General features: G+C 36.0%; 1 protein-coding gene across 5 annotated transcripts in view; it reads left to right on the forward strand.

The window, feature by feature from the left end:
• Positions 1-24,553, forward strand: part of LOC123561423 (basic salivary proline-rich protein 3-like) — a 244,315-nt gene that overhangs the window by 86,379 nt on the left and 133,383 nt on the right. For all 5 annotated transcript variants that reach the window (XM_053553186.1, XM_053553185.1, XM_053553187.1 and 2 more), the window contains exon 4: positions 9,691-9,747. In XM_053553186.1, coding sequence (XP_053409161.1) covers positions 9,691-9,747 — 57 coding nt within the window. The remainder of the gene's footprint in view (positions 1-9,690; positions 9,748-24,553) is intronic.

The raw sequence follows: 24,553 nt of genomic DNA on the forward strand, positions 1-24,553 counted from the left end.
CAAGGTCACCAAGGAGTTATACTTGGAATTATTTTCTTGTTAAATTTTTTCGAAAGCTTCGTTTATAGACATATCTTTGGTACTTTAAAAGATAATGACTTGAAATTAAAAGTATTTGTTTATAATCATCTGCATATGTGGCTACACACCCCATAACTCTAATTGTGTTTTTGACAGAATTATGCCCCTTTTGTACTTAAACTTTTTTTGCAATCTTCGTTTTCTGGATATTACTTTAATGCAGTATAAGATAAAGACTTGAAACTTAAAATGTATCTTTATCATCATCATCTGCATGTGTGGTAACAATCCCCATAACTCTGATTTGTAATTTTGACCGAATTATGCCCCTTTTATACTTAAATTTTTTACAAACTTCGTTTTCTGGACATAACTTTGGTACTATATAAGATAATGACTTGAAACTCAAAACATATCTTTATTATCGTCATCTGCATGTGTTGTAGCAATCCACATAACTCAAATTTGTGTATTTGATGGAATTATGCCCCTTGGTGTATCTTCCTTTTAAAGTAGAGGTCTCTTATTCAGACATGTATTCATTTTACTGTCAAATCCCAGATAGTGGAGCGTGCTGTCTTACGGACAGCTCTTGTTTCTTTTACAAAGTTCTTAGTGTTCTTTTATCTTCTTTGTTTGACCACGCACTACCGTTTTCCACCAATCGCTGGCCAGTATTTCGATTGTATAAATCGTATAGACACAGTATATCGTTGTCTAATAATCCTTTAAATGGGTATAAATTTCTCAAGCTGAGTGAGAACATATCATGATATAATTAATCGTGAGGCCAGAAAATAAATAGCTTAATTTGACCCAGTGTAAAAACGTATTGCATAAGCGCCTCAAGGTAATTTACAAAGAATGAAATAAAATTTAAATAAAACAACAGAAAACAAATGCTAGTAATCTATTACATATAAATATACCAGTTTCATGAGGGGAAAGCATTATGTCTTTATATTCTATTGTAATACAAAATCCTTCGAACAGATGACTTATCTCCCTGCAAAAAGTATTTCACTTAAGGTATATGTTTATTTCATTGAAGTTACAAATTAATGAAAATTTTTCTGCCACATTTATTTATTACAACTGTTGTGATTGTTTCTGGCACTGATATTTCAATAGAACTTTGAGGAAAAAATTCCTCATTTGAAGGTAAAACCATCTCCGTCTTTAATTTCTTGTCGGACTGAGGATGTACAGTTGGCGGTTGAAGAGAATCACTAACACATTGCAGCATGGTTTCAGATGGACGTTTGTAACTTCTCACTGCTGTACTACGATGCCCGCTTCTGTCCATGATAGCTTGTTCTTCATAGTTTTGTTCGTACATACGCATGCAAAGGGTTACTTTTCCGGAGTGATTTCTTATGTTTCTGCCTGAACAGTCAATCAGTGCATCAGAAAACATGGATTTCATATATTTTCCAAGTGTATTTATTCCAGTGTTTTGTTTAGAAAAATTTAAGGCCCCGCCAGCATTACTTGGCAACGGTTTTCTGTAGAATGGGCCTGTTGGTGGGATACTCTGAAGGTACTTTTCAAATAATTTTACCACACATCTTGGATTTTCAGGACTTTCAAACTGCTTGATCATTTTATGTTCAACTTTTCTTTGATTTAAGCCGCCTTGACATTTTTTGAATTCCTACCCATAAAAGTGAGAACCTTGCATCCAAACTCCATAGTAATACTATACTGGTTAACATCAAGATTCCTGTGTTCATCGCCACCCCGAAAACCAAAAACTTTACAGTTGTAAAAGAAAACACCGTAACTTAAAGCCTTTGCATTGCTGTGACCAATGACTCCCTTCTCCCAAAGCTGTATCTCATTATCCTCCGACACAGGATCAGCACGATCCTTGTGAATGCCAACACCTGTAACAAAAACACGAGTCTGCACTTTTTTATATTTGTGACAATGTTTAAGACTTAAGTAAATCCTTACAACTTTGTAAATGTAGTTATTTTAGCGTACTTACAAGGGCGGTTCAGTTGTGGAGCAAACCCGGCGTTTCAGTCCCCAAAAATGCATTTCTATCTCACAGAATTATTGAAGAGAAAAATTCTAAGAAATAATTACTTTGTAGATTAAATGAGCCGCACCATGAGAAAACCAACATAGTGCATTTGGGACCAGCATGGATCCAGGCTGAGTCTGGTCAGGATCCATGATGTTCGCTTTCAAAGCCTCTTGCAATTAGAGAAACCATTAGCGAACAGCATGGGTCCTGACCAGACTGCGCGGTTATGTTTTCTCATGGTGTGGCTCAAATGTTCATCTTATATGCATAATGATTTCGATTAATTATGGGGGTTTTGTTACCTTTGTTACCAGGGTAAATTTAGATTAGTTAAACCACACAAATTTTTGTGCCCCTCCCCCCCCATGAGTGGTGGGGGCATATAGATTTGGTCTTGTCCGTGCATCTGTCCGTCCATCCATCCGAAGTTCGTGACTCGCCTAGCTCGAAAAGTATTTGATACAAATTGATGAAACCTTGCATGAGTGTTTATCATGATATAAACTTGCGCACCTCCTATTTTTCGTCTGGCTCAGCCCCCTATTTTCAGAGTTATGGCCCCTGAAATAGTCAAAAATACACATTTTCACCTTGTGACACGCCTAGCTCAAAAAGTATTCGATATAAATTGATGAAACCTTGCATGAGTCTTATTCATGATATGAACTTGCCCACCTCCTATTTTTCCTCTGGCTCCGCCCCCTATTTTTAGAGTAATGGCCCCTGAAATAGTCAAAAATGCACATTTTCACTTTGTGATATGCCTAGCTCAAAAAGTATTTGATATAGATACATGAAACCTTGCATGATATTGATTATGATATGAACTTGCGCACCTCCTATTTTTATGCCCCCGAAGGGAGGCATATTAGTTTTCAACTGTCCGTCCGTTAGTTCGTTCGTTCGTTAGTCACAACGTTAACTTTTTGCATGAAGGCACTTTACTCGCGAACCACTGCACCCATGACCTTCAAACTTCACATGCTGATAGTACTTATTGAGTACACCACCCCTACTGACTTTGGGGTCACCAGGTCAAAGGTCAAGGTCACAGGGGCCAACGTTAACTTTTTGCATGAAGGCACTTTACTCGCGAACCACTTCACCCAGGACCTTCAAACTTCACATGCTGATAGTACTTATTAAGTACACCACCCCTACTGACCTTGGGGTTACCAGGTCAAAGGTCAAGGTCACAGGAGCCAACGTTAACTTTTTGCATGAAGGCACTTTACTCGCGAACCACTGCACCCAGGACCTTCAAGCTTCACATGCTGATAGTACTTATTGAGTACACTACCCCAACTGACTTTGGGGTCACCAGGTCAAAGGTCAAGGTCACAGGGGCCAATGTTAACTTTTTGCATGAAGGCACTTTACTCGCGAACCACTGCACCCAGGACCTTCAAACTTTACCTGCTGATAGTACTTTATGAGTACACCAACCCTACTGACTTTGGGGTCACCAGGTCAAAGGTCAAGGTCACAGGGGCCAACGTTAACTTTTTGCATGAAGGCACTTTACTCGCGAACCACTTCACCCAGGACTTTCAAACTTCACATGCTGATAGTACTTATTGAGTACACCACCCCTACTGACTTTGGGGTCACCAGGTCAGAGGTCAAGGTGCTGTGGGGGCATTTGTCACCATTAGTGACAGTTCTTGTTCATCTGGCTTTGCCCCCTATTTTCAGAGTTATGGCCCCTGAAATAGTAAAAAATGCGCGTTTTCACCTTGTGACATGCCTAGCTCAAAAAGTGTTTGATATAGATTCATGAAACCTTGCATGAGTTTTAATCATGATATGAACTTGCGTACCTCCTATTTTTCATTTGGGTCGGCCCCCTATTTTCAGAGTTATGGCCCCTGAAATAGTCCAAAATACACCTTGTGATGCACCTAGCTCAAAAAGTATTTAATGTAAATGGTTGAAAACTTGCATAAGTCTTTATCATGATATAAACTTGCAAACCTCTAATTTTTTGGCTGGTTCCACCCCCTATTTTTAAAGTTATGGCACCTGAAATAGTAAAAATAAAAGGCACTTTTTTACCTAATTATGTGCCTAGCTCAAAAAGTATCAGATGTAAATTTAGGAAACCTTGCTGGAGTCTTTATCATGATGTGAACTTGCACACTTGACATTCCTCTTGTGAATCTTAGCTCTTATTACAGAGTTATGGCCGATGAAATAACCAAAATAGTGGATGTTTTGTTTGTTATGCTCATAGCTCAAAAAGTAAGGGCCTAGAATAATGAATCCTTTTCATAAAATGATTGTTGAGGCTATACCCTATAAAGACAGCAAACGTTTGAATTATTGGCCCTCATTTATGACAAATGTACCAGTGGGGGGCACACCCTGTGTCCTACAGACACATTCTAGTTTGTATTTCGTGTAATTTAATGTTTTGACTGCTACAATCTCTATTTCTTTTATCTCTGGCCCTTCAAGTTCAATTTTTATAGAGGTTCGAAGTACTTGGAGGATATGGTTTTCCATCTTTTCTCCTGCATTCAATAATGAATCTGGACATCCAATAATCCATTGCCATGAGAGATTGTGTTGAAAGTTCAACTGGAACTAAACCATTGACTGGCCCAATCTTAATGAAACTTGGTAGGAATGTTACCCTCAATAAAATCTTGGATGAGTTCGATATTGGGTCATCTCGGGTCAAAAACTAGGTCACTAGATCAAATCAAAGGAAAAGCTTGTTAACACTCTAGAGGTCACAATTTTGGCCCAATCTTATTGAAACTTAGTCAGAATGTTACCCTTAATAAAATCTTGGGCGAGTTTGATATTGGGTCATCTGTCAAAAACTAGGTCACCAGGTCAGATCAAAGGAAAAGCTTGTTAACACTCTAGAGGTCACATATTTGGCCCAATCTTAATGAAAGTTGGTCAGAATGTTACCCTCAATAAAATCTTGGACAAGATCAATATTGGGTCATCAGGGATCAAAAATTAGGTCACTAGGTCAAATCAAAGGAAAAGCTAGTTAACGGTCTAGAGGTCACAATTTTGAGCCAATCTTATTGAAACTTGGTCAGAGTGTTATCCTCAATAAAATCTTGGACGAGTTCGATATTGGGTCATCTGGGTTCGAAAACTAGATCACCAGGTCAAATCAAAATTTAAGCTTCTTAACACTGTAGAGGCCACATTTATGACTTTATCTTCATGAAACTTGATCAGAATGGTAATCTTGATGATCTCAAAGTCCAGTTTGAATCTGGGTCATGTAGGATAAAAAACTAGGTCACCAGGTCAAATCTTAGGAAAAGTTAGTTTTCACTGTAGAGGCCACATTTATGACCATATCTTAATGAAACTTGGTCAGAATGTTAATCTTGATAATCTATAGGTCAAGTTTAAATCTGGGTCAGGTGAGGTCAAAAACTAGGTCACTAGATCAAATCAAAGGAAAAGCTTATTAAACACTCTAGAGGCTGCATTTATGATTGTATCTTCATGAGACTTAGTCAAAATGTTAAACTTGATGATATTCAGGTCATGTTGGGTCAAAAACTAGGTCACTGGGTCAAATAAAAGGAAAAGCTAGTTAACACTTTAGAGGCCATATTTATGACCGTATCTTAATGAAACTTGATCAGAATGTTAAACTCGGTAATCTATAGGTCAAACTAGGTCACTAGGTCAAATCAAAGGAAAAGCTTGTTTACACTCTAGAGGCCACATTTATGACTGTATCTTCATGAAACTTAGAATGTTAAACTTGACGATTTTTAGGTCAAGTTCGAATCTGGGTCATGTTGGTTCAAAAACTAGGTCACCGGGTCAAATCTGAGGAAAAGTTAGTTACACATTAGAGGCAACATTTATGCCATATCTTAATGAAACTTGGTCAGAATGTTAATCTTGATGATCTTTAGGTCAATTGGTCAAGTGAGCGATACAGGGCCTCCATGGCCCTCTTGTTTAATTGTTCATCACTGACCGCAGAAACTAACTCAAAACGTTTATTTTCTGAGATGTCAAACTTAAATAAATCCTGAGTTGGCAAGAAATCAAGTTGAGTAACAGAAATATTTTCTGAATCACAAAGTTCATTCAAATCTATTTTTATGCCCCCACTTTGGGGGGGGGCATATAGATTTGCTCTTGTCCGTCCGTCCTTCCGTCCTTCCGTCCGTCCTTCCGAAAATGTTGTGTCGCGCGTAGCTCTGAAAGTATTTGACGTAGAGTCACAAAACTTTACAGGAATGTTGGTCAGCATGTGTAGTTGTGCACCTGGGGTTTCGCGTCCGGATTCATTCAGTCATGTAGAAGTTATGGCCCCTGACTTTGTAAAAATTGGTCATTTTAATGTTGTGTCGTGCCTAGCTCCAAAAGTATATGACCTAGAGTCACAAAACTTTACAGGCATGTTGGTCAGCATGTGTAGTTGTGCACCTGGGGTTTCGCGTCCGGATTCATCTAGACATGTAGGAGTTATGGCCCCTGACTTAGTAAAAGATTGGTTATTTTAATGTTGTGTCGCGCATAGCTCCAAAAGTATTTGACCTAGAATCACCAAAGTTTACAGGAATGTTGATCAGCATGTGTAGTTGTGCACCTGGGGTTTCACGTCCCGATTCATGCAGTCATGTAGAAGTTATAGCCCCTGACTTTGTAAAAATTGGTCATTTTAATGTTGTGTCGTGCCTAGCTCCAAAAGTATATGACCTAGAGTCACAAAACTTTACAGGCATGTTGGTCAGCATGTGTAGTTGTGCACCTGGGGTTCCGCGTCCGGATTCATCCAGTCATGTAGGAGTTATGGCCCCTGACTTAGTAAAAAATTGGTCATTTTAATGTTGTGTCGCGCATAGCCCCAAAAGTATTTGACCTAGAATCACCAAAGTTTACAGGAATGTTGGTCAGCATGTGTAGTTGTGCACCTGGGGTTTCACATCCGGAGTCATTCAGTATTGTAGGAGTTCTGGCCCCTGACTAATGTCATGTAGTGGGGGCATCTGTGGCCCATGGACACATTTCTAGTTTCCATTTTGTACGAATTGTGAACCTAACCTAAATTTTCAACATTAAAGTCGTATATAAGCTAGGGACTAATATAAAGCATGGGATTATCTTTAGTGATCAGTGTTCAATGGTCATTCAAATTATAGCATTTACTTGATAGCATTACAATAGGTCTAAAGTTACATTTTGTGGATATTGCACGGGACAGTTTGAGTGATTACTGTATTGTATATCACGTGGTCTAAGTCGGATAGACAAACTCATGACCGTGTCTATTCGATATATACCCTCGCTGTGCTCTGGTATATATCGAATAGACACGGTCACTCATTGTCTATCCTATACAAATATGTCATATTTTGAGTGACAGCCTTCAGTCACTTTTAGATACTTACAAAAGTAGATGAACAAACAAAAGAAGTATGAAAATTTGTAAATGGTAAAATCAGCAGAGGTATGGTTATTGCATACATACAAAAGGTGCTAAAAGCCATAATATATAAACTCTGTTTGAAAGCAGTTCTTTTTACATACTCAACAAATATTTAAGTAACAAATGACACATTTTGAGAAGGAAATAATGATTAATGGTAATTGCTAATAAGGATTTTTTTTCTTCAGAGAGTTAAGTTAATGTTTGATTAATAAATTAAGGTAAAAGTATGGGATTTAAACAACAATATCAGAAAAACACAAATGTTCCAGATTTACAACATAATACTTGTATTACCAAAAAACACTCGAATTTCTTGCGATTTTTTACCACAAACCGATGCCTGTACTACTTTTAAAAGTAGTACACAGCAGTCCTTTTGGTGTCAAAAAGGCGCTTGCACACATATGCTCTAAGTACCGGTAAATGGTATATAAAGACTGACTTACTATTATGATGATAAGGCAGTTGTGGGAGACATGTGCTTTTCTCAAAAGCATCTCTAGTGTTAACATTTAATTTTATACATGCAATTCAGACATAAGGGTCAAATAAAGCTTTGTTATAAAACTCAGTTGAGACTGAATACCTGTAAGCAAAACATTTTTCTGCTTACTGATATTGATTTTGAAAATTATAAATTACTTTAACAAAATTTAATGTAACTAAATACATCTTTTTTATGATTACTGTTTATGATTGCTGTAGGTCTGTCACTCATTTCATTATGATTTATTCTTGTTCTTTTTATTTTCAAGACCAAGACCCCTACCTCCAAGGTCAAGGTCACACTTGGAAGTCAAAGGTTAACAGGGTCTGTTTCTTGTCTGATCAATAACTCTGATTTTAAAATTACTTTGCACAAATGTTCCCTATAGTGAGTTGATGTGTCATGTGTAAGACCCAGACCCCTAACTTTAAGGTCAAGAACATTTATTTTTAGCTCACCTGAGCACAAAGGGCTCAAAGGTGAGCTTTTGTGATCGCGCTGTGTCCGTCGTTGTTCGTCAAACGTCCATCCGTCCGTCATCAACAGTTTGACTGTTAACACTCTAGAGGTCACAATTTTGGCCCAATCTTAATAAAACTTGGTCAGAATGTTACCCACAATAAAATCTTGGAAGAGTTTGATATTGGGTCATATAGCTTCAAAAACTAGGTCTCCAGGTCAAATAAAAGGAAAAGCTTGTTAACACTTTAGAGGTCACAATTCTGGCCCCATTTTAATGAAACTTGGTCAGAATGTTGTCCTCAGTAAAATCTTGGATGAATTTGCTATTGGGTCAAAAAATAGGTCACCAGATCAAATCAAAGGAAAAGCTTGTTAACACACTAGAGGTCACAATTTTGGCCCAATCTTAATGAAACTTGGTCAGAATGTTACCCTCAATAAAATCTTGGACGAGTTTGATATTGGGTCATCTGGGATCAAAAACTAGGTGGCCAGGTCAGATCAAAGGAAAAACTTGTTAACACTCTAGAGGTCAAAATTTTGGCCCAATCTTAATGAAACTTGTTCAGAATGTTATTCTCAATAAAATCTTGGACGAGTTTGGTATTGGGTCATCTGGGGTCAAAAACTAGGTCACCTGGTCAGATCAAAGTAAAAGCTTGTTAAAACTGACTAGAGGCCACATTTATGTCCATATCTTAATGAAACTTGTTCAGAATGTTAATATTGATGATCTATAAGTCAAGTTTTAATCTTGGTCAGGTGAGGTCAAAAACTAGGTTACTAGGTCAAATTAAAGGGAATAGCTTGTTAACACTCTAGAGGCCACATTTATACCTTTATGTTCATGAAACTTAGATAGAATGTTAATCTTGATGATATTTAGGTCAAGTTTGAATCTGGGTCATGTGGGGTTAAAATCTAGGTTACTGGGTCAGATCAGAGGAAAAACTAGTTAACACTTTAGAGACCACATTTATGACCATATCTTAATGAAACTTGGTCAGAATGTTAATCTTGATGATCTTTAGGTCAATAGGTCAGGTGAGCGATACAGGGCCTTCATGGCCCTCTTGTTTATTTATTTATTTTTTTTATTTATTTTTTTTTTTTGCCTGGACACAGAACGATTAATACCGAAACTATTCTGGCATATTTTGTGCAGACAACTGTAGAATACATGTACTTGGGCATGCTTTGGGGGGAATTTGTCACTAATAGTGACAACTCTTGTTTATTTTTGTTCTTTTTATCCTGTAGGCCACTGCACCACCAGTTAGCTCAGGAAGGGTAGCCCCATTGGCTGCTGCCATGAGTGTAAGTACTTGCGTTTTTCAGTTTTGTGACTTGTCTTACTCTCATCAGGCATTTGATGATTTTTGAAAAGGGAGCACTTGGCCCTTTTAAAGGGAATTCCAGTAGTTTTTTATACGCATCTATATGCACAGCTAAGACACAATCTATGGAAAATTGAAGTGAAATCAACATTTGTTGAAACATGTGGCAGACAATCTTAAATATGAGGAATCTTGAACTTTTTAGCTTTTGTGATCAGCCATCCGTCGTCATCGTCGTCGTCAATAATTTGACTGCTAACACTCTAGAGGTCACAATTTTGAGTCAGTCTTAATGAAACTTGGTCAGAATGTTACCCTCAATAAAATCTTGGACAAGTTCAAGATTGGGTCATCTGGGGTCAAAAACTAGGTCACCGGGTCAAATCAAAGAAAAAGCTTGTTAACACTCTAGAGGTCACAATTTGGGCGCAATCTTAATTAAACTTGGTCAGAATGTTTCCCTCAATATAGTCTTGGATGAGTTTGATATTGGGTCATTTTTGGTAAAAAAACTAGGTCACCAGTTCAATTAAAGGAAAAGCTTGTTTACACTGTAGAGGCCACACTTAAGACTGTATCTTCATGAAACTTGGTCAGAATGTGAATCTTGATGATCTCAAGGTCCAGTTTCAATCTGGTTCATGTAGGATCAAGAAGTAGGTCACCAGGTAAAATCAAAGGAAAAGCTAGTTTACACTGTAGAGGCCTCGTTTATGACCATATCTTATTGAAATTTGGTCAGAGAATTAATTTTGATGCTCTTCAGATCAAATTTATATCTGGGTCAGGTGGGATTAAAAACTAGGTCACTCGGTCAAATCAAAGGAAAAGCTTGTTAACACTGTAAAGGCCACATTTACGACTGTATCTTTATGAAACTTAGTCAGAATGTTAATCTTGATGATCTTTAGGTCAAGTTGGAACCTGGGTCATGTCGGGTCAAAAACTGGGTCACCGGGTCAAATCAAAGGAAAAGCTTTTTAACACTGTAGAGGCCACATTTAAGACTGTATCTTGATGAAACTTGGTCAGAATGGTAATCTTGATGGTCTCAAGATCCAGTTTGAATCTGGGTTATGTAGGATCAAAAACTAGGTCACCAGGTCAAATCAAAGGAAAAGCTAGTTTACACTGTAGAGGCCACTTTTATGACCATATGTCCGAGCATGAGATTTTGGGTCTAAATGCGATTTTTGTCAGAAATGGGGTTTTGGGCTAATTTGACAGATTGACATGTTCTGAGAAAAAAACTGCAGTTTGAAAAGAGAAATTAGCTATTGTCATGGAGAAATTACCACTTTCCGGACACAATGTTTTTATCTAACTGTATCAAAATTGAGGCAGTATATCTTAATAATGACTCCATCTTCACATAATATCAAGATAAAATACATGATAAAATAACAAGGCAACATGCAGTTAATGAAATGTATTTCTTTCTTTAATGTAGTATCAAAACATTTTTAGCTCGACTTTTCGAAGAAAAAGTAGAGCTATTGCACTCGCCCCGGCGTCCGCGTCGCCGTTGGTTAAAGTTTTTGATATAGTCAAATATCTCTGTTACTATCAAAGCTATTGACTTGAAACTTAAAATATTTATTTGCCATCAAAGTCTACACCAGGAGAAACAATCCCCATAACTCTGTTTGAATTTTGACAGAATTATGCCCCTTTTTAACTTAGATTTTTAAAAAAAAAATCGATAAAGTCAAATATCTCTGTTACTGTTAAAGCTTTTTACTTGAAACTCAAAACAGTTGTTTACAATCAAAGTCTACACCAGGAGACACAATTTCCGTAACTTTGATTGAATTTTGACAGATTTATGCCCCTTTTTAACTAAGTTCTTTTGGTTAAAGATTTTTATAAAGTCAAATATCTCTGTTACTATCAAAGCTTTTGACTTGAAACTTAAAATACTTCTTTACCATCACAGTCTACACCAGGAGAAACAATCCCCATAACTCTGATTTGAATTTTGACAGAATTATGCCCCTTTTTAACTAGAATTTTTTGTTAATAAAAGTCAAATATTCCTGTTACTATTAAAGCTTTTGACTTGAAACTCTAAATAGTTATTTACTTTCAAAGTCTACACCAAGAGACACAATTCCTATAACTCTGATTATAATTTTGACAGAGTTATGTCCCTTTTTAACTTGGAATATTTTTACTGGCAAAGCTCTAATTCAGAGACAAGCACTGAGAAAAGTCCAGTGCAGTGTCGTAAGGACAGCTCTTGTTGTTCTACAAATTGTTTCTATAGCAACATTGTTGTTTAACCTCTTTTTTAATAGTCCCATGATGAATCTAGCAATAAATTACAATTAGAATGTGAAATAAATACACAATTAACTTTTTCTAGTGTGCAAACATAGTTTACAGACAACTGTTTTTATGTCCTTAGTCTTATGACATTCTTTTGAACAAAATACAACATCCCAAAAACTGGGACATTAATCTTATTGTTATAGACACCTTATCTGCTAAACAGTTTGAATGAAAATCAGGTAGGAAGATATAATTATTAGACTGTTATTATCAACTGTGAGTTTGCTAAAATTTCAGAAGACTTAATTATACTGATCAGTGAATCATTACCATGGCAATGATGTGGTATTTTCTTACAAAAATACTAACATTACCATGGTAACAATGTGGTATTTTCATACAAAAATACTAACATTTTTGTCAATTTTTTTTGTAATATTTTTTGAATATTTGAATTGATTTTCCATATATTTACATCGAAAGCTGTCTGCTTCTTATTCAAAAGTAAGAGACATCATTCCATGCAAATTAATGCGATATTGTTTGAGAAATTCATGATTTTCAGATACACCTCTCTCAGTTATATATATATAGATTCTAGGTTATCACTATTCTATAAGATTCATCATGATCTGGTTGCTATCCCAATCGTAGATTACCTTACCCCAATGACCCGATGTGCCCGCTATGGCCATTCCCTAAGTTATAAGTTAATTACTGCAACCACTGACTATTACAAGTTTTCTTATTTTCCGAGAACAGTGTACCATTGGAACCAACTTCCCCCCAGTGTCGCCCACCTCCATACCCTAGAGCAGTTCAGTGTCGCAGTTTGCAGCCTTGATCATGTCTCACCCTAGTTATCCTGCTAACTCAAGTTTTAACCTTTTTATTTCACCAAAGTTCTTTTTTAGTTTCTTCCACTCTAAATTTTTATCACTATATTCTTTCTCTTTATGATTTTGACGCGCAAAATGTCTACGTCCCCGCAAGGGGTTCGGCGGTTATGGAAGATAGATAGATAGAAGATAGTTACAACTCTTGCCATTTAAGGAAGATTTGTATGGTAACATAGTGGTTTGCTGATGCAATTATGACGTGTGAAAATATATTCACTAACATAATACAGATTAACAAATATAGATCTTACATATATTAAAACAGGAAAGATGTTGTTTACATATCCAAAATAATTTAGAAGTCAAATTAATGTTACCATGGCAACAATACACTATTTTCTTAAAATAGTTGTATTTTTGTAAATTTTCCAGAATGAATCAGAACATTCATTTAGCAACTGTTCAGTATATGTATTTGTTTTACACCAAATATGGTCAGTTACTGCCAGTTTCAGAATAGTGCACCGATTCAGTGTTTGCACCATACACATGGAGTGACTGACTGATATCGATTTTCTTATCATGAGTGGCTAATCTTGTAACAGTCATTTACATAAATTCCACCCAAGACGCGAGACAAGTTATGTACATTTAAAATTCTGTGGGGTTTTCCCATTAATTGTCTAAACAACACATAAACTGAAGTCAGTCATGCAATGTGTTTACGGTCTTTAAAACTGATGATATTGCAGTTTTAAGTCGTGTCTCAGAATCAGTTTCAAGTCAAACATTTTTTACAGAATAGACATCAACCACTCGGCCTGTTTACATTATGTGCACAAGACTGTCCCATTTGATAGCCGTTTATTAACGTCGCATTATCTCAGTTTATTTCACATATGATTTTTAGCTCACCTATCACATAGTGACAAGGTGAGCTTTTGTGATCACCCTTCGTCCGTCGTCAGTGCGTCCGTCCGTGCGTCAACAATTTCTTGTCTGCACGATAGTGGTTTTATTTATGATTTTATTTTAACCAAACTTGCACACAGCTTGTATCACCATAAGATCTCGGTTCCTTTCTTGAACTGGCCAGATCCCATTATGGGTTCCAGAGTTATGGCCCCTGAAAGGGCCAGAATTAGCTATTTTGACCTTGTCTGCACAATAGCAGCTATAAATATCATTTATGATTTTATTTTAACCAAACTTGCACACAACTTGTATCACCATAAGATCTTGGTTCCTTTCTTCAACTGGCGAAATTCCATTATGGGTTCCAGAGTTACGACCCCTGAAAGGGCCAGAATTAGCTATTTTGACCTTGTCTGCACAATAGCAGCTTCATTTATGATTTGAATTTAATCAAACTTGCACAAAACTTGTGTCACCATAAGATCTCGATTCCTTTTCTAAACCGGCCAGATCCCTTAATGGGTTCCAGAGTTATGGCCCCTGAAAGGACCAAAATTAGCTGTTTTGACCTTGTCTGCACAATGGCAGCTTCATTTATGATTTGATTTTAACCAAACTTGCACACAACTTGTATTACCACAAGATCTTGGTTCTTTTCTTGAACTGGCCAGATTCCGTTATAGGTTCCAGAGTTATGGCCCCTTAAAGGTCCAAAATTGGCTATTTTGGCTTTTGCAGCCATATAGATACTTCTTTTATGGTTTTATTTGATACAAACTTCCAAAATATCTTCAACAACAATAAATCTTGGATTCCATGACAAATCAGATCCAATCGTAGGTTCCAGAGTTATTTTATATCTGATTACCTCCCCTGATTGTAATCAAAATGGATTTATATCAGTAAGTACTTATAGGACTTATTTGAAATTTCATTATTGTCATTAGTTGGACTTAGCCAATCAGGGTAGATAACTGTATGGACTGATTTTATGTCAAATTACCTCCCTTTATTTCAAATTAAAATGGGTATATCTCCGTAACTAATGAAGATACTGATCTGAAATTTCATTTATATCAACAGATTTATTTGGCAGATCCTTCTTTTGTTCACTTACAATAATTTTTTTTTAATTACTTCCCTTTTACCTTACTATAAATAGCTTATTTTTAGTAACTTTTTTATTATTGGCCGTAGGGAAAACCCGAGACCACTTTTCTGTGGTACAACATGGATGGTACCTACAATTTTTAGGTGTATTTTGACATATCTGTACCTTGTAAGAATTTTTTTTTTCTTTTTGGTTAAATTTCTTTCCTTTGTTGTTCCTGTCCTTTGGACTTAGATATTTTTTCTGAGGACCTTCTTGTCCTCAAGTGCAATGATAACAGATGAGCGATATAGGGCCATCATGGCCCTCTTGTTTTCTTTAATTGATTCCTTTTGTGACAAATTGATAAAATCACTCACTACAAAATGCAGATTTAATCAGGGGGTGCATATAAGTCGTTAGGTCAGGGACTTTTCATGTTGAAAATACAATATTTGATTTAAACATAAATGCACGATTTATATACGGAACTGAAGTTGTAAAGGTAATAAAGTTTTATGTGTTTGAGAATCTAGTAAACATGTGGTTGAATCAACTGGAGTCATTTCTTTTCGTACATTGAACATGTATTTATACCTAATCATCGATTCAAATTTCGGTCCTGTAGCTTCAAACGCTTTGAGTGCTAGACTCGTCGAGTGGTTAAGGTCGCCAACTTCAAATCACATCCCCTTTATCGAAGTGGGTTTGAGTCTCACTTGGGGCGTTGAATTCTTCGTGTGAGAAAGCCATCCAGCTGGTTTACGTACGGAAAGTCGATGGTTCTACCCGGGTGTCCGCTCATGACAAAATAATGCATGGTGGAGCACCTTGGGTCTTCCTCCACCATCAAAGCTGGAAAGTCGCCATAATTATGACCTATAAATGTGTCGATGCAACGTTAACCCCAAACAAAAATAAGTGCTGGACTCCTTCATTTAACTTTATATAAAGGGAATTAAAACTTGATTTGGGATTCATGACTAAGTAAGTTTCCTAACCAAGAAACTTGCTCACGACGGATTTTTAGTCCCCTACTGGTTGAAAACCAGTTTCGGGGACTATAGGAATGCGCTTTTCTGTCATTCTGTCATTCCGTCCGTCCTTCCATCCGTCCGTCCGTCCGCAATTTCTTGTACGGTCCATAACTCTGTCATCCATGAAGGGATTTTAATATTAATTGGCACAAATGTTCCCCATGATGAGACAATGTGTCGTGCGCAAGACCCGGACCCCTACCTCAAAGGTCAAGGTCACAATTGGAGGTCAAAGGTCAACAGGGCTTTTCTCCTGTCCGGTCTATAACTCTCCCATCCATGAAGGGATTTTAATATTACTTGGCACAAATGTACTTCATAATAAGACGATGTGTCATGCCCAACTTTCAGACCCCAAGCTCAAAGGTCAAGGTCACACTTAGCAGTCGAATGTTAGCATGGCATGAACAGGGTTTGCTTCGTGTCCGGTCCATAACTCTGTCATTCATAAAGGGATTTTAATATCACTTGGCACAAATGTTCCTCATGAGGAGACAACGTGTCAAGCGTAAGATCCGGACCCCTAGCTCAAAGGTCAAGGTCACAATTGGAGGTCAAATGTCAAGAGAGCTTTTCTCCTGTCCAGTCCATAACTCTCCCATCCATGAAGGGATTTTAATATTACTTGGCACAACTGTACCTCATAATAAGACGATGTGTCATGCCCAACTTTCAGACCCCTAGCTCAAAGGTCAAGGTCACACTTAGCAGTCTAATATTAACATGGCATGAACAGGGTCTGCTTCGTGTCCGGTCCATAACTCTGTCATTCATTAAAGGATTTTAATATCACTTGGCGCAAATGTTCCCCATGAGGAGACGACGTGTCTTGCGCAAGACCCAGACCCCTAGCTCAAAGATCAAGGTCACAATTGGAGGTCAAATTTCAACATGGCTTTTTTCCTGTCCGGTCCATAACTTTGCCATCCATGAAGGGATTTTAATATTACTTGGCACAAATGTTCCCCATGATGAGATGACATGTCATGCGCAACACATAGAACCCTGGCTTAAAGGTCAAGGTCACACTTTGAGATCAAAGGTCAATAGGATTTTTTACCTGTTCGGTCTATAACTTTGTCATGCAAGGCATGATTTAAATATCAGTTGGCACAATTTCAGTTGCCATATTTCCCTGGATGAGACAACATGTCATGCGCAAAACCCGGGCCCTAAGTCTAAGGTCAAGGTCACAGAGGCCAAAGGTTAGATACAAAAAAGACTATATCTGGAGCATTTCTTCTTCATGCATGGAGGGATTTTGATGAAACTTGGCACAAATGTTCACCACTATGAGATGGATTGTCGTGCGCAAGGACCAGCTCTCTCGGTTTAAGGTCAAGGTCATACTTAGAGGTCAAAGGTTAAATTTAAGAATGACTTTGTCCAGAGCATTTCTGCTCCATGCATGGAGAGATTTTGATGTAACTTGGCACAGATGTTCGTTGCCATGAGGCACCCTTTTTTAAGAATTACCTCCCTTTGTTGTTACTATAAATAGATTATATTGATACCTTTTTATTACTGACCGTAGGGAAAAATCAAGACCACTTTTCTGTGGTACAACATGCATGTTACATTGAATTTATAGATGTATTTTGATCTATCTCTACCTGGTAAAGAGTTTTTTGTGGACTTGTAATATATTTTTTCTAATAGATTTTTTTTTTCTTTTTTTTTTTTTTTTATTGATTTCCCTTTGTTGTTACTATAGATAACTTATATGATATCTTTTTCATAATTGGCCAAAATAAATACATATGAAAGCAACTATAGGTTTTTCATGTATGCAAATTTTAATCCAAGTGTTTTGTTATAACATATTGTATATATAGTACAATATTGTTTATACATCATTGACATATATCAATTCATTATGTTATACTGCAGTAGAAACAATAAGGTGCCTTCCAGTAGGGGACTTTGTATTGCATGGCAATACTTCATTCACTTGTTTTTTTCTTGGGTTTAATGTCCGTTTACAACAGTTCTTCCTGTATGTCGGGTGGGCAGTTTACCTAACCATCACTCCTGGGAAGAACAAGTACAAGACCCCCGTCCTCTGTTATAATCTGCCAAGCATTCTCACAAAGAGATATGGCCGGTAGCAAGGCTCGAACCCCCCCCCCCCCCCAGGTTACAGTGATTTCAAGTCAGCGACTAACCACTCGACTACAAGGGTGATCATACGATGGATGGTTAGTTACTACAATTCAGAATCTAGAAACCACATGGGTACGTAGTTGCAGTAATGCCAGACTGAAGTCGACATAGAACTCCCAAATTGATTTATGTCAACGGGTTCGTCTAACAGCTTATTTTTATCGCTACTTTTTTTTGTTTGACTAAAGTTTTCATGACATCGCATACCACATGTCTTTAGTATGCAGTAATTATTTGACACATTTCTATGAAATAATGTATATCTTTTCATATGGAATCTTTTCTTATCGATGTTAATTCTTTTGTTTGGTATTCTACAGTTTGAGAGAAAATATTGGTAGAAATGGAAGACTGGAAGTAGTAATCAGACTCAGGTGGACGTATAGTTATAACGATCGCATCACTTTGTATTTTTAACCAACAATTGTTACATAAATTCATACCGTGTAGGAAAGAAAATGCGTATATGTTTAATGAAAATTGGCTGCGTGTTTATCTGCACCATTTAGCAACTTTTGAAACAGTCTAAAATAAAAAATGCTAAGACTGCACGCGATTTACCCGGTCGCACTCAGCGTGTGTTGTGGTCCGATACACGTGTGTAGAAGAAACGACTTACTGAACAAGACTTAACCGCCTCGATAGCCTAGTGGTAGAGCATCCGCTTCGAGTGCGGGAGGTCGTGGGTTCGATTCCCGGCCGCGTCATACCAAAGACGTGAAAAATGGTACCAGTGGCTCCCTTGCTTGGCGCTCAGCATTAAAAGGGCAGAAACTGGCCTCTTCTCTCATACCCTCGTGGCGATGGATTCCATCAGGAATGAGGTGTCGAGAGTGATTAATATAAGTTGTAGAACTTCCTTCACAATCGACCTAAAAATAAATTATGTATAAACTAAGACTTAGTGCTATTGTATTGTAGTAACCTGAAAGCATATTCATTTAAAATAGCAATGCATTGAGTGGCACCTGTGCAATAAACTTTTTATTACAAAATCATGTGCATGGTCATAGATTTTCATTCTCTGTGTAACAAGAGCCAAATGTTCTATTATTTGCAACAAGCTGCGACAGAACTGTGTGCCTTTTAAAACAGAAGGCACTACACATACTAGGTATAGTCCACCTGATTAGAAGCGATCCTAGGAAATACTGAGAAACTTTTTTCATATGGGCAATATCCCCACTAGCGTCAAACACTCAAAAGACCAAAATAATTGAACAATTTCCGATGAAATTTTCATTGCTGCTGACGCTTTACATGCTATAAGTTTAAATGCCGATTATTTCAAGAACTGGCCATAAATTTAAATAAAACTTACATGCATCAAAAGGTGATTCAATTTCTCATTGATTTATGTAAAAATTATCAAAGAATATCCAACATTACGAATTTTCTAGTGATTTAAACCTATGTATCATTGTATGTTGAAACGCTAATATGCACAAATGATAAAACCAATAACTATACATGACTGTGTATTGTGATTTATCCTCCAATATTTTGGTACTTCAAAGTTTGACGCATAGATTGCCTGTCACAAATATAAAACAATCTGAACGCCGAATTATTTTGATTAATACTGGATATTACTAGACGTTCAAGAGTCTAGGGACAAAACTTCCAGTTATATTTCGACAAGATACTGCATGTAGTTTTGAATAAATAAATGGATGAATATAATCTATTACAGAGTTTGTTTTCTCACAACTGAAAGCAAACTTATAGTTCAATGTGTAAAAACAACATCAAGTATGCGATATTTTCCATGACCGACATCCGTGGACATTTTACGAAGAATAGATACATGTACATCAATTTAAAATAAATACATGAAACCTTCGAGACAAAACTTTTATTTTATTTCGTCGAGAGTTGTTATATAAATACATGTATACACATCAATGTTCAAATCTATAATCTACATAGATTTAAGTGTATAAGCTGCACATGAATATATTTATTATGCTGAGTCAGAGCTATCTTGAAATAAATACCTGTGATATTTTGCTTTTGTAACTAACCCGTAACAATCAGTTGAAAAATACTTTAGGGCAGAGCAAACTACAAGCGTGATCAAATTAACCTCTCACCGATAACTAGAGTGACACCTACGTCATTTACTACCAGCGTTTGATGTAAACGCCCATTCAGCGAGCTTTTCTGAAATTGGGCAGTATGAGCATGTATAAAAAACAAACATCATTTCATGTAATATAATTTGACTTTGAGAACTACATATTTTCCTGATATGCCTTCCTGCATTACAGCTCTGCCATTTTAAGGCAGATTTGTGTTGTAACATGTTTTACTGAAGCCATACGTGCCATAAGTTTTCAGGACATTTCCGGGATTCTGAGTTAAAATTTCCGGGATTTTTACCCTTGGTCCGGGACATACACCGTGACATTAGTATTCGTCTGTTTCATGCATAAATATCATAAAATTACATGCAGTTTCTGGAGATAAACATTGTTTACTCGCTTAGGAATAATTTGCTGCAAATGTCGTCTAGCTTTCTAAGGGAGGTAAAGACGGTAATTCACGTCTATAGTTCGGCACGTGAATTGGTTGCATTCCCGAGGTGAACAGAATTGGGAGATTTACTACATATGAAGAATTAACCTGGTCACTACAAGATTTAGAATCCAGGTTATTTGGTATCATTTTAAAGCTTAAGTGTTTGTCTAATCATTAATAAAATGGAATCCTTAAAGGAATAAATTAAATCTTGTAGATAAAATCGATATAAAATATTTCGGGTTGGGTCCAATTTTCATGGATCGGTCAGCAAAGGCATTCAGTAGTCAAAATTTTAATTTAGAATATGTGTGACAATCAATCAACATTTTAAAAGATTACAACCTTTTAAAATAATTATCGTTTAATTGACCGTTTTCAGCCATTTCTTCCATAAAGGCTACATGTAGCTTCACCGCCTACGTGCTAAAAACAACGGGATTTTCGGCTATTGTTCCTAATATTAAATTATCATAAAACTGTTATTGATTGCATAATTCTGTCAATTCATAATCAGGGTCATCAAAATAGCTGACTGTAAATTAATCTGGGTCATCAAAACATCGCGGGGCGCGTTCAATATAAGTGTTGATTGGAGCTGGCTTAATCAACATGTGTCCCACTCGAGGGCATGAAACTGATATCGGATAATTAGTAATAAACAATGTGACACCGGGGACTGTTTATTGTGTTTTATTAATGTAAAATTCAACAATTTATAGACAAAATAGGTTATTTTTGTTTTCTGTATTTTTAATTTTTCGGGACATTTCAACACTGTCCGGGACACCGGGACGAGTATGTGATTTCCGGGACAATCCGGGACATATGACATGTATGCTGAAGCAATGAATACACATAAAAGATATTTTCTTGCAGAGTATAGTCTGATTAGCAGAATACAGAAAACAAGAAACATGCTGTCTACATATATTATAATCAAACAAATTTAAATTTAAGTCAAATTTGTGTTACCATGGCAACTATATTTTGCAACAAAAATTAGCTTTTTCTGCTAAGTTCATGTAAAAAAATTTTTTTACACAATTATAAACATGGATTTACATGATTAATTCTTGAAATAAAATACATTACATTTATCCAGTAACAAATATTTTCTGCAATATTGTAGTTTTCTGTCATGGCCATTTTTTGAAAAATCCTTCCTACACTGGCAAGGCAGTTTTGCTTGTAAAAATGTTTCCTCCAAAGGTTATGCTAGGACATGTCTTAGTATTTCATGCATGCAGTTTTGGAAAATTTATTAAGTTAAAATCTGTATTGTTAGAACAATTAAGATTGTGCTTCTCAAGCCACTTCATAGCTGTCATGGCAACAAAACATTTATAAAATACTTTTACCAAATATTTCTCACAGTTGACTAAGTTCTACTTTTTCTTGAAACACATTAATTTTGTAGTGTGAATCAGAATGTTTAACTTTTTCGAGTCCTGAGGGCAGGAAACATGACCTTATTTTTGTGCAATATGGAGTTATTTGCTCATATCTGTAGTTGTGCCATGTGCTCTATTCTATAGGCATGATTTCAGCTCGATGATAGTAGAACACATCAATTCCTTCGGTTTCATATTCATAAATTATTTTATCACTGCAAAACAAAAATTCAACAACATTAGAATTTCATTTTAAGATTAGTATAAGTTTACAGAATATAAGACTGTAAAGCATAATTTTTAAGCTTAAGAGATTCTTTTTGTTAAAAGCTAAATGAAAGCAGGAATGATAAGTATAAACTCAACCAAGAATCTTACAGTTTTCAAGTAGAAAAAGTAGCTTTTCAAGAATACATAAGCTAGCTAAGATTCAGACAAACTAGACACACAATCCATGCAATCAAACTTAAGGATAACATTGTGTAATAGGCCTCAATTTCACCAAAAGCGTACATACAACTTGTTAATGTAAGCTTTAAAAATGTCAAACGATAGAAATAAGGTGCATATTGACAAGTAATATAGTGACAGAAGTTCTCAAAAATTTCCTTAACATTACCTCCCCTAATAAGTTTTTCATGTGTTACCTCCCCTTAAAACTAGAAAAAATGATTTTCTCCTTTTCCCTATGGGTAATTTTAGATTTCTTTTTTATATTCGTATTAGAATCATAAAATGCAGCTTTCTACTGCAAAATTTTCTCAAAACTCAAGTTCAGATTCTCATAATCAAAGAAATTATATATTTCCCATGGGCATCAATGTTAACTTCAATACCGATTATCTCCCCAAAAAATGATAAAAATTTGAAAAATCTCTTGGTGAAAAGTTTTTAATTTTGAAAGTCTTTAAAGTGACCATATTTAATTTAAATATTACCATCCAATTGCAAGATATGAAATATGGCTATTACACCATGTAATCCTTAATGTAAACACAAATACTGTAAAAATAATTAACACAGTATATTAAAATGAGTAATGTCTGCATGAATACGGCAAAATACCTGTACCACGCTGATTGCCACTATCTTTTTTTTTTCTTTCAATTTTACAAACATACCATAATTTTCGATTCATTAAATTTTCTATTTTGCCAATATGTTCAGAATTACTGCATTGATATATGTTCGATATTTAAACATTTCAGAGTAAAAAATTCAAAACCTACACCTGTGTTAAAAAAAAATGTATTTTTGTAACTTAAAAATAGATATGACATTAAAGAAGCATTTCTATGTGTGATGCTAATGAATTGTCAGTAAATGATATCAAACAGAAATTGGATGAATTGGGTATTAAAACAAAACTTAGAAAAAAGGAAAAACTGTACGAGTTACTGAAACAGTCTACCGGTATGTCAAAACAGTAATAGTCAAGAAATACACAAGATGTGTATGCACTGATATTGCAATAAGGTTTCATAGGTAGAAAATGTCAATTTTAAACAATGATATTTGTCAAAGTTTACGCAATATATATCTGTTAGATATATGAACAGTTGCAGACTTGCAGTAACTTTATTACTAAAGTATGCAGCTTTTTATGTTAAAATGAGCAATAGAGCAAAGCCCTATTTTAGATTTCCTACAACTTAAGTTATATAAGAATATGTATGAAAATATGATTTTTATATGAAAAAATGGTTTTTATTACTTATAGATATGTTATATTGAGTATAAAAATTTAATTTAATTGTTATAAAATAGTATGTTTATAATGCTATGATTCAGAAAATTACATATTAAATGTTCTTTTGGTAAAAATGACGTGTTTTATTATGTCTCCCACCACACAGTGGTGTGGGAGACATATTGATTTACTCCAGTCTGTGTGTGTGTGTCTGTCTGTCACAAAGCTTATCCGCACTCTAAATCGAACATTTCTCATCCGATCTTCACCAAACTTCAACGAAATGTGTCTGCCAATAAGTGCTCGGCCAAGTTCAATAACTAGCCAAATTGGCTTAGGCACTTCGGAATTATGGCCCTTGATTTACCAAAATCACTCGGATTTCTTGCGCAGTTTTACCCCTAAACCGGCACCTATATGTACTACTAGTAGTATAGGCGTCCTTTTGGTGTCAAGAAAGCGCATGCACATGTGGATTAAGTAAACAGTATATAAAGACTGACTTACTATTTAGATGATTAGGCAGTTGTGGGAGACATGCGCTTTTCTCAAAAGCATCTCTAGTTTGTAATGAAAAATCTCTTCTCCATAGTTTCAATAAGCTTCTTTAATTATCTAATGGAAAATCTTCTCTTGATATTGAAATAAACATCCAGGTGACAATACCCGCAGGCAATAAATATCGATATCGCAATACCGGTCGCCTGTTACCAATACCATATAGCTGTTGTCTCCACTGATATCGATTTTATGCAATATCGGACATGAGGTCAATTCTTCCTCATGATTTAATAATTATACATGTATATTAATACTTATCACTTCTTAATATGCTATACATATTTATTGAATTGGTCTATGATTAAA

Source organism: Mercenaria mercenaria, chromosome 10, assembly GCF_021730395.1.
Source record: "Mercenaria mercenaria strain notata chromosome 10, MADL_Memer_1, whole genome shotgun sequence".
In the NCBI taxonomy this organism is placed as follows: Eukaryota; Metazoa; Mollusca; class Bivalvia; order Venerida; family Veneridae; genus Mercenaria; species Mercenaria mercenaria.